The 12017-nt window shown below is 35.8% G+C and overlaps 2 protein-coding genes across 2 annotated transcripts in view; both read right to left on the bottom strand.

Moving 5' to 3' along the window:
* Positions 1-8086, bottom strand: part of LOC115212247 — a 37232-nt gene extending 29146 nt beyond the window's left edge. The window contains exon 1 of the mRNA XM_036503006.1: positions 8081-8086. The gene's annotated coding sequence lies outside the window, so the exon portion shown is untranslated. The remainder of the gene's footprint in view (positions 1-8080) is intronic.
* Positions 8087-8914: 828 nt separating this feature from the next.
* Positions 8915-12017, bottom strand: part of LOC118763568 — a 34427-nt gene continuing 31324 nt past the window's right edge. Inside the window, exons 5-6 of the mRNA XM_036503147.1 lie at positions 10366-10383; positions 8915-8973 (exon numbers count right to left, since the gene is read on the bottom strand). Of these exons, the coding sequence (XP_036359040.1) occupies positions 8915-8973; positions 10366-10383 (77 nt within the window). The remainder of the gene's footprint in view (positions 8974-10365; positions 10384-12017) is intronic.

Here is a 12017-nt window from a genome sequence, read left to right as displayed (position 1 = left end):
AAAACCACTACTTTCAAAACCAACTTTGCAAAGCATTTAGAGTGGGGTAAAACCTACAAAACTGATCCCTAGAGCAGTGGAAGAATATCATTTTCTTGGACAAGTCATCTTTTACCATATTTCTGACCAGTGGCCGAGTATACATGTGGAGACATCCAAAACAAGCATTTGACCCAGACTACCTTCTTCCAACTGTTAAACATGGAGGAGGATCTATGATGATCTGGGAGGTGAGGGCTATATCTTGGAAATCTGCCAGCCCAATGATTTCCCTTCATGGCAGACTATTTAAGCATTTTATCTGATCAAATTCATCCTATGATTGCAGAACTGTTTCTGAAGGGAAATGCAATCTTTCAGGATGATAATGCACCAATTCATAGAGCAGCTAAAGTTGTTACTGAATGGCATGAGAAACATTCTAGAGAAGTTGAACATCTTATCTTGCCACCACAGCCTCCAGATCTCAATATTATTGAACATTTGTGGTGCATTTTAGGAAAACAGGAAAAGGAGTCAATATCCTCCACCATCATCACTGCAAGAATTGGGGACTCTTTTAGCTGAAGAATGGACAAAAATTCTTTTGGAAACAACTCAAACTTTGTACAAGTTCATACCTTGTAGAATTCAAGCTGTAATTACTGCTACAGGCAGTCCTACCCCATATTAAAATAAATTTGTTTGAAATTTTAAGGTCTTTCCATTATTTTGTCCAACCCCTGTATGTTTACACGATATATATATATATTATATAGCCAGAAGATGAGGTCCAGAGATTTTCAGTGTAGAAGACACTCAGTAGTGCTCAAATGATCCAAACCTAGACTCGGATATCTTTACAGGGAATCAATTCCACAGGATTTTTAAAAATCATAACCTAGGTATCTCATTCGAAAATGACACACACTGGAAACATCTTAAATCTATATCACCTTTCTAGAAACCCTATCAATCATTACAATATATCTACATCCTATCAAATTACCCTAAACTTACTCCTAATAGAATAGTCACAGACATTTTTATCAGAATCTCCAGCTTATCTACTAACAAAGATATTTTTAATAATCATGCCCCACACTATAACCAAGCTCAGCAGATAAGTGGTTTCTGTAAAAAGAACTCTTATATCTCCAACACTAAACTTAAGGCAAAAATTGCACATTTCTTTCCTAGAGCAGGTAGGAAGACCACAGAGTAGGTAGGAAAACCACAGAGCAAGTAGGAAAACTTGCAATTATTAGGTGTTTCAATTCAGCCCTCTTGGAGGTTTCTGTCAATGCAAAATTGTAGTCTACAAGTGCAGAGTAATAATACTATGCTCCCATCAAGTAAGGGTCTATAACGACAGAATGTCGATTTCAAGCACTGCTACTGAGCACAAATGGACTCTTTCTCCAATCCAAATTCTAAATATTCTACCACCTTAGCAACTTAAATACATAACCACAAATTCCAAAACTACTCTATCCCGATCCATCATAAGGAGGCTCCCTCGTTCAGCTCAAACCTTGGTATTTGTAAGGGATCACTAATCATCCTTTGCAACCACAATCCCTGATTACTTAATAGATTCTCAGATGTAATACTCTCTTGTAAACACAGGTTCTACTCATCATTTACTCATTTTATTAAATCTATGTAATCTCATAACAATGATTATCATTAATTATAATTAACCTTGGGGTACAACAAGGTTAGCGAAGCAACGCATCTTCTCCAGTAATACCATCCTTCTCATGATTACCTTTGAAAATTCTTCTTACCCACAACATACCACCTCCCTCACAAATTGTATTCTTTCCCCATTATCTCATTTCTCATCTTCAACCAAGAGCACTTGCAACTACCACAATCAATTAGCTACTAAACAATCAACATCCACCCCTCTACCCAATTTCATACACCTTTGCAAACCTCAGTACTCCCCCTCCACCACCAATCCACCTTCATTATAGTACTAACCACAGCTACTCTGATCACCAACTAACTCCCCACTCTATGCACCTCCATTTATCTTATCTCATATCTCTGTTCATACTTTAGTAATCTCCCTCTACTGCCTAATTAGAGTCTTTCCCTCCCTCAAATAATTGTCATCCCTTTTCTCACTATCTCAACACTATACACAAACCCAATAATTGACTACCCTTCAATTACTACCCATTGCATCCCTCCCACTCATCTCTAAACACTCCACATCGACTACCACTTCCTTAATACTCCCATTCTTAAGGCGCCCCCCCCCACTCTCTTTCTGAACTAGTTTATTTATTTCCTCTCACCATTCTGTCTTAACACTCGCCATAACCCCTTCCTACCTCCTTCCTCTAATAGTGCTTGCTCTCCACATTTAATCTGTCCACCTTTGAACTTGATGGCAGCTCAATTTATCCAATTCTGATTGCCTTCCATTATGGCCTACGTACTGTGATGAATACATCTACCAATATTATGACAGATCTCTTATCTCCCAGAAACAGCTGTTAGACTTATATCCTCCCCTTTAATTTTCTCTGTCATTTGCACTCTGCGTAAGTTGGATCTACTCCTTTTCTCCTTCACTCAACTCCCTCTCTCTCTCTCTCTCTCTCTTTCTAAATATATATATGTATGTATGTATGCATGGATATATAGTTATGTCATCACTTCATCATTTAAAGTCTGTTTTCAATGCTTACATGCTTTGTTAGAAGCTGGTAAGCTAGAAGACTGTGCCAAGTTCAACTGTCTGTTTTGGCATGGCTTCTACAGCTGGATGCTTTTCTTAATGCTCACCACTTTACACACTGTACTAGGTGCCTTTTATGTGACAGCAGCACTGGTGAGATCACAAAGTAATTTACAAGACAAAAGCCCCCAACAGAGGAGGGAGTAGTATTGAGGGAGGTAGTTTTGTGCCATGTGTGTATCTAATGGGAGACCACAAGAAGTTACATTATTAACCATGCATTGTTAGGAATCCACAGTTGGGTATGTCACAGAATATATACACATGACAAAACAAGAAAGTTTGTGTATAAAATATTTAATTCGTACCAGCTTACACATGTTTCATAAACAAAAAAGAAACTATACAACTAAATTCTTTTTGGTATTGCTTCCAATTCTTTATATTCTGAGTTCTAATCCCACTGAAGTCAACTTGACTCATCCCCTCAATCCAAAAATTGTTGCCCTTGTGCAAAATTTGATAGACATTATAACAACAACAATAATAATAATAATTATAATTATTATTAAGGTAGTGAGGTGACAAAATCATTAGTATGCTAGACAAAATGCTTCGCAGCATTTTTTCATCTTTATGTTGTTTTAAAATTCTGTGAAGATTGACTGCCTTTGATCCTTAGAGGGAGGGGAGAAGGCTTGATAAAATAAGTATTAGTTGAACCCTGGGGTCGATATAATTGATTTATCCTCACCCCTAAATATTGCTGGCCTTATGTTTAAATTTGAGACATTTAACCTTATTATTATAAGGGCATGAGCTGGCAGGATCATTGCTGTGTTGGACAAGAAGCTTTGTGGTATTTCTTCTGGCTCTACATTCTGAATTCAAATACCACTGAACTCAGCTTTGCCTTTCATCTTTTTGGGGTCAATAATATAAAATACTAATTTAGTAGTGGGATAATGTAATCAACTTGCCCTGCCCACTAAAAGTACTAAAAGTTGAAACTATTATCATTAAGAGCAGGATTATAAGAACATGGAAAAAATGATCGATCAGTGATACTTCTGTTCATACTTTATGTTCTGAGTTCAAATCTTGCCTGAATCAACTTTGATTTTCATTGCTTTAAGTTTGATTAAGTACCAATTATAGGGGTGAATGTAATTTACTTTTTCTCCTCCCCTTAAAAATGCTGGCCTTGTGCCAAAATTTGAAAATTACTAATGTTCTTTTTTATTGTTAGTAGTAGTAGTAGTAGTAGTAGTAGTAGTAGTAGTAGTAGTAGTAGCAGCAGCAGCAGTAGTAGTAATAGAGGTAGTGGAGGTACTGGTAGTAGTAGTATTGATGGTAGAAGTAGTAGTAGTAAGAAGAGGAGTAGCAATGGTAGTAGTAATGGTGGTGGTTTCGGCTGCAGAAATGGTCATGGTAACAGATTAGAGTTACAAGAAGAGCATGTCCGTAACACTAAATTACTGTAATTATTTTAACCAATAGAATATATGATTTTCATACAATCATTTTGTTTTCTTTAAATTTTTTATCTGATTCCTCTTTGAATACTGTCAATCAAACACATCATCATAGACATGACTGATCACTACTGCCATGCACCTATCAATGCTACACCCCAACCAAAGAAGAAACAGTATCCACACATACATTTAGTTTTTGGATTATTCTTTAATGTTATTAACAATAAGAAAGTGGTATCTATAATTAAATATGTTATAGAAAAGAGAAATAATTTATGATTAATTTAAAATAATTATATATATATATCATATATGATAACACAGTGATGGCTGTGTGGCTGAGAAGATTGCTTCTCAACTACATGGTCTGGGTTCAGTCTCATAGTGTGGCACATAAGCTAGATAAATAAATACTATGATAACGATGCATAGAAGGATGTGATTTCACAAGCTGCAGTAAGGAGATCCATCTACAAAGTGGGAAACAAACCTAACATTTAATGAAAGATTTATAGACTAGACATGTAAGAGGCAAGAAATTTGCAAGCTGGAACGACAACAACTTTACTAGGAGAGCAGTAAAAGTGTTACAGTGTAGAGAAACCAGAAAGACCAGCTTTCTAGTGTCACTGACATGATAGTATACACTATGATACAAAGTAGTTAGTGATTTGAAAGGAATGAACTCCTTAAAAACCATACCAAAATTATGTTAATCATAAATACAATGTAAAATCCTAACCATTACATATAAGAAAGTGTGAGAGCACTTAGCTCCAGTCACTCTTGAACTTTCTTAGCCAGATTTGTAGATAACTCATGCTGACTTCTCATGCAAAGGAAAACATATATCTTGTTCAACTGTATAAAGAAATACAGACTTTGAAATGAAACATCCTGATAATACCAGCTCTCCCCACTCTCTCTTCTTTCTTTATATAAATGTGTGTGTGTGTGTGTAGCTCCATCTATTTCTGATTTGAAGTCATAGGAAGAATGGTGCATTAATTCTTTCTTTCATGAGAAAGCTACCTGCAGGAATTTATCTATTTATGAATCAGCCCTACCAATCAGTGCCAAGGCTGCCTATGTATGCAATGAAATATGTAAAAACAATATATGTAGTAAAATAAGGAATAGATCCTCAAACATTAAGCATCTTCCTTATATTTCCACTAAGAATTACCTTGTATTTCAATAGTTAAGCTTTATAAAGAGAAATTGACTGAGTTTAGCTTTGGTCTTTACAAATACTTCGACAAAGGCTTTTTAAGACTGAAATATTGAAATATAAGGCAAAAGCTGAAGTGTTTTGAGTTTGCTTTTGTTTACACTCTTTTATAACAAGCTAGATCAGTGTTGGCTTTCTAAAATACTTTCATTCAATTTCATAATAACACATATATACTATACCACATATACATACATACATGTGTACGTACATACATGCAAAGATGAGCATATATGAGCAGAAAACTATGCATGTATATGTTAGTAGAAAGCTCTGAGATGATAGTAACATTGATCATCAAAGCAGTCTATCATTGACCAACAGCCGGGTTATGACCTTCCACCTTGAAGGGGATGCGTTTGCAATCCTGGAACAGGAAACATCAACGAAGTACCTGATGCACAAAATGGATAGAGATGTGGGAAAAGCAGTGAAATGTGACAAACCATGCAGACCTTGTGAGTTGACACCAAAGACATCACCCACATCATAAGCAGTTGTCCAAAAAATTATCTCAGTATTATCTTCCGATAAGATATGATGTTGTAGCTAGGATATTCTCTAATAGGTAACCTGTCAGAAGGATAACCCCAGGACAAAGAAATAAAACCCACTGTATGGTAGAAGTCATAGCCACTCATAATAAAAAAAAGAGTACTGGTGGAATGTTCCAGTGAAAATCTCAATAAAACGTAAGCACAACAAACCTAATATAATGATCTAGGTTAGAAATCAGCTCTCTCTCTACTGGCAAGAAATCTTGAAATAAAACTGAATCATGACATACATACATATGGAAAACAAATGCTAAATGATGATGATGATGATGATAAAGAAACATCATCATCACCATCATTTAACATCTGTTTTCTATAGACATTTGTGTGCGTGTGTGTGTGTGTGTGTGACAGAAAGTGTGTAAGGGATAAATTATCCAGGTGGGTACTGTAATAGCTCCCAGGTATATTTCAGGTTATGGCTAATTGAATAAAGTAGTAATAAGCATCAATGCTCACTTAGTATGAGCAATCTTGCTTTGATTCTTTTGATGGGTGACTCTGGATTCATTCCTCTGGATCATGAATATTATTAGGAGTGTAAATTTCAAACAATTACAAGAAATACAGAGACTGGTACATCATCAAATTTTTCTTTTCATTTTACAGTTGGTCATACATAATTAGTTGGTTAAAATGACCAACAGGTTTCTGCTCCACAGAATATGTACAAATGCACATGCAACCCAGCATAATCTGCTGTGCACCTTCATTCAGGGTCTTTCAACAAGTGTAGTTTGAAGCAAACTGAGTTTATTTATTTTTTCATGGCAAGTTTATTTCCTTATTCTTTCCTGTTTAAGATATAAAGGGAAGTGATGAGGGATATGTTGAAATCTGATATGGCTATAAAGTTTATCTTTAGGCTGCCGGCTAATTAACATCAGTTCCAGGAGGAAATTGGGAGTTTTTTATATATATATATATTAAATTAGGTCAAAGTATATCTTAGTGTTTTGATGGGCTTTTTCTTTATGTTACAAGAGATTGAATAGAATTAATATTAAACTTTGTTATATTGATGGAGTTCTGTCAATATGTTGTTTATGAAATCCAGAAGGAAGGTACACTTTAAAGCGAGTTTTATGTTATACATAAGTTATTGTACAATAACTTATGTATAACTTATGTCTCTTCCTTGCATTTCCACTTCATACACTATGCTGACCTTCCACTTCCAAATCCTGTCCTCTTGGCCACTTAAAAAGGCATCCAGTCTACACCGAAAAATGGTTAGCATTTCTAAGGGCATCCAAACCTTTCCAAAACTGACCTTGCCTGTGCTTGTGCCATGTAAAAATCACTAAGCCCACTCTGGTGAGTGGGTTGGTGTTAGGAAGGGCATCCAGCTGTAAAAATCCTGCCCAAAGTAAAAGAAGTCTGGTGCAGGATTCTGCCTCGCCAGCTCCTATCAAACTGTCCTACCCTTGCCAGCATGGAAAGTGATGTTAAACGACAACGATATATGATGTTATGCATGTTGTCTATACAACTGGAATAACCTGATTGCAATTTCTTTCCGGACATTTAGCATCCACAGAGAGAACCTCTCTGTTGTCAACAAAGGCAGTTGCTCCCTGGACTTTTATAACCTATCCTTACTCCACCTATTATGCTTTCAACACACTCATTTCTAATGCTGATTAAGACAGTTAAGTTATGGAAAGATACCAACTATTATCAAACTTGAGAAATTTCCTTTATTTCTTGGGAGTGCCTTTTATGAATGAAATCCCTTTCTCTATAAGCCTGTCTTGTACTTTTTGTGTACTTATTGTTTACATTGGTTATATAGTATAGAGTGTTTACTGGCTCCCTTTCTACATAATGAGTGTGGCTACATCCAGTTTGGAATAGTGTTTTTTTTTATTTTCTGCAAGCTAAAAATTTCATTTTTATTTGCCAAAGTAAACCTTTAGGCCTTTCATTCTAGGCTCTGCTTTTATGTTAGGAAATTTTCTCCAAAACCTTTACCTGAACTGATTATGAGTACCTATGGCTGCATTTATGTAGAACGAATTGTTCTTGATGGTTGACCACTTAATATCTTACTTTTTTGCAACATGGTCTTTAATAATTTGTATGTCTAAAACTAAATTTCATCTTTTCCTCATGCAAAATCTTAAAAAACAAAACTTACCTTTTGCTGATGTAAGTCCTATTAAATTCCAAGAATAATTATAAAATAGATAAATAAAAATAAAAATAAACTAAAATAAAATAAAAAGTGTGTAGTGTTGAGGATCCAGGTATAGCTTCTCGCTTTTTGTTCATATGTTTTTTATCATGCCCAATGCTCCAGTTATTATTAGTATATTTTACCTTCATGCCCCACACTTTGAATACTTCATTATCACCATTATCATTATTCATATACACACAACACATTAGACTGTTGGAAAAGAAAAAATCCTAACATTGGGCTACAAACACGTAACCTTAGATGCCAAGAAACCCTTCTAAGTATCCTAGCTGTCCCTAATAATACTGTTTTCTGCAACTGTACTAAACTGGGTTTATACCTATTTCCTCTATTCATCTTTTCAAATATTTAGAGATTATTTCCTAATGCACCTATAAGTACTGGAATACATTTACCAGCACTTTCCATAGTCTCTGTAATTCAATGGCTAGGTTCTAATAATTTGCTGTTTTCTATACTTCTCATATTGATTTTTTCATCATTTGGAACGTAAAGTCAATTATCTAGCACTTTATATCTCTTTATCTATACTACTAAATCAGGCCTTCTAATTTGCAAAATACGATTATTTACACCTCTGAGGATTGTGAATGAAATTGTCTTTTCTTTTAATGTCAGACACCAATGACCAGATGTCCAATCTTCAACCACAACTGAGATGGTGATGATGATGATGATGATATACATATACAACTAATCCACCATTGTTGACAATGACCAAGGGTATCTCGTGAGACTAGAAGATGGATCACAGTGTTTGGTTGTGGCCATTCAGTCTGATGCATGCTCAGAAGGCTCTTCCACAAATTGGGCATGGTAGTCTGCTGGGGCTGAAAAAGTAAAGAGTTGGCTCTGCATTGTATGCATTTTCACCATGTCCTCACAATCCTGTTGTTTGTAGGAGGTTAGTACTTCTCTTGGTGTAGTCAGGCAGGGCCAGTCTTGAGCTTGTATTTCCCAGGTACCAGTGTTGATCTGAAAGCTCTTCAGTGAGGCTTAGAGGTATCCTTGAAGCACTTTTTCTGTTCACCTTGCATGCACTTGCCTTCCATCAGTTCACTGTAAACCAATCTCTGAGGGAGTTGCATGTCAGGCATTTGAACAAGATGGGTCTCAACTTTTGACTTGTCTAACTAGGTGATTTCCAACAATTTTTGGGGGGCAGTGATATCAAAGCAATTTAGCTTTTCGGTGGTTGGTGTTTGTGGACATATCTAAACCATACAAATCTCACAGGCATACAATAACATAGGCAGTAAAGCTGCTTTCATACACCTTTACCTTGGTGACCAGCCTAATACTCTCCTTCAACTACAGTGATTCGGCGCTGCCTGGACAAATTCACCAGTATGGTGTGTCAGTTTCACAACAACATGCTTTCTCAAGTACTGGATCAAGGAGATTCTTCCTCTGACACATTCCCAGTCACTCATGAAGTCAAGAAGGGCTGTGTACTAGCACCTATGCTATCAGCATGACGTACTCAGCCATGCTGTTGGATGCTTCTGCAATGATGATGAAAAAACCAGCATCAAGATCATATTCACTACTGATGACAGACTCTTAATCTGGGGAGGCTACAGGCCAAAATCAAGATGGAAGAAGACTCAGTGTATGACCTTTAGGTTGTCTAGCAACCAGTGCTATGATGAGGGAGTCATGCCTAAGTGCTATGCTGCAGTGACTCTGGCAAACAAATACATACATGGAATATGTGCAACCAATATGTTTTACAACATTAGAGTTGCTTTAATTCATTACTGAATATATATATATGTATATATATATATATATATATACACACTCACAAAATATTTCCTTACAAAAAGGAAGGCCATTAGCTAGATTAATTAGATATTCTCCCAGTCTTTTGGAATGTTAGTTATAATATAATCATTTAATCTATAGTATATAAATCGTTAGTATATACAGTTGCATTAAGTAAATAATCAAACAATTATACTTTTAAATTTCATTTCCTCACAATTCAATAGTATTTTATTTGCATAAAGATTCACTGCAAAAGTTTACACGTATAAGGTTTTGATTTACTGTCACTTACAAAAGATTCTATTATACTAATTGGAAAAGGCAGATAGAAGAGCAAACTAACATGTGAACTATATATGATTTGTATTACCTTCCTACAACTTGAGTTCAACTGATAGAAATTTTCTATCTACTTTGAATATAAACAACAAATAAGAATGTTATATACTTACTCTTTATTGCATTAAAACCTAAAAAAAATAAAAAGTGATGCATATAGGAATGTTATTCAATATTAAACATTTCTTGTGAGAGTAGTACAAGTAATTTTCTATATCAAATAAGACTACCATTAGTTACAGCAGTAAAATTTTGAAACAATTTTATCTCAGATTTTCCATGGTGTTAAGATGTAAGATTTACAAACCTCTTCCACTCTCCTTCACACCCTCGTTAAAATAGTCCTTCTTCCATCTCCCACTCTCCTGCTACCATCTCATGAAATTACTAGCCACTTGCCCTGATCCAATCTTTGGTTCCTGTCACTCATGATATCTTGAGTGTCACCTTCCATACATTCTTCAACATCTCTCTTCCTCTCTCACTCCAACTGGTTACCCAAATTGTATCTCATCTACTGCAAGACACCAATTCTGTACCTCCATCCATACTCTAACTCTCATCACCTGGCACAAAAGCCACCTTCTCCATTCTATTCCTACTTATTGAGAGTGTCTTGTCTTTCTAGTTACTTGGTGACTTCACTGATGTTAGTGCCAGGTAGTAAAAGGCACTCAGTACACTCTGTAAAGTGGTTGGCATTTTGAAGGGCCCCAACCATAGAAAACATGGTCAAAGCAGCAATGGGGCTTGGGTACATATATCTATATTTCTCTCTGTCCTACCCGAGTGTGTATGTGTGTGTGTGTTAATGTGATGTCTATGTGTATAGATACGCAAGTATAGTAGTGTATGCGTGTAATTTTATGGTAGGTTGTGTAAAAGCCTGTATGTGAGGAGATGAGAGTGTGTATAACATATGAAAAAATTGATGTGAAACAGATTGGACAATAAGTACAAGTGGAAGATATTATTGATGTGTGAGCAAGTTTTCACAAAAGCATATATAGAGGTTGGGAAAGCATTCAAAGGAAAGCAGATGGGAAAACAATGAGAGACAGTTTAAACTAAAAATTTAAAATGTGGTAGAAATATTTAAATTCAGTGTTGTTAAAACAAAGATATTGGTAAAAAGTCCCAGAGAAATGAAGGAAGGTAAAAAGTTTCCAGGAAATCATCCAATTCAAGAAGATGAAACAATATACATTAAGATGATGAAAAGCCAGATGCTAATGCACAAAAAGAAATAAAATGGCAAACAGAGGTGAGAAGAGAAATAACAGAATGGAATGATAAAGAGAAGATTTGATGCAAGGGAAAAGAAGGAGCCGGAAAAGCAGCATCTGAGGGTGTGGCTGTTGACAAACTAAAGAAGATTGTGTAGTAGTCAAGCAGAAATGGCAAGTGGAAGTAAGAGGAGAAAAGAAAGAAGTAGGAGAGAGAAGGAAACATAAGGCTTAGGGGTGTGTAATTCTGGAACAAGAAGGAAGGAAGGCAATGTAAGTTAGGGGAGGGTGATGAATTCAGACCAAGTTTTGAAAAGAATGTATTCCTGTCACTTCTGGAAGAGAGAGGATAATATTAGTAACAAAAGGACCTCTACCTCAGTGTAAATAGCAGATTGTATGATGCCTATGTGTGAACAGTCAATGTTACATGGCAGTGAAACAGGGCTGTGACTGCAGAGGACATGTGAAGACTTGAAGAAATGAAGCTGGTATGCTCCACTGGTTGTGCTGTTTTTGTCAATTGCACATACAACAAA

Source organism: Octopus sinensis, linkage group LG5 (assembly GCF_006345805.1).
Source record: "Octopus sinensis linkage group LG5, ASM634580v1, whole genome shotgun sequence".
Lineage (NCBI taxonomy): Eukaryota > Metazoa > Mollusca > Cephalopoda > Octopoda > Octopodidae > Octopus > Octopus sinensis.
This window is presented reverse-complemented; position numbering and strand designations above follow the sequence as displayed.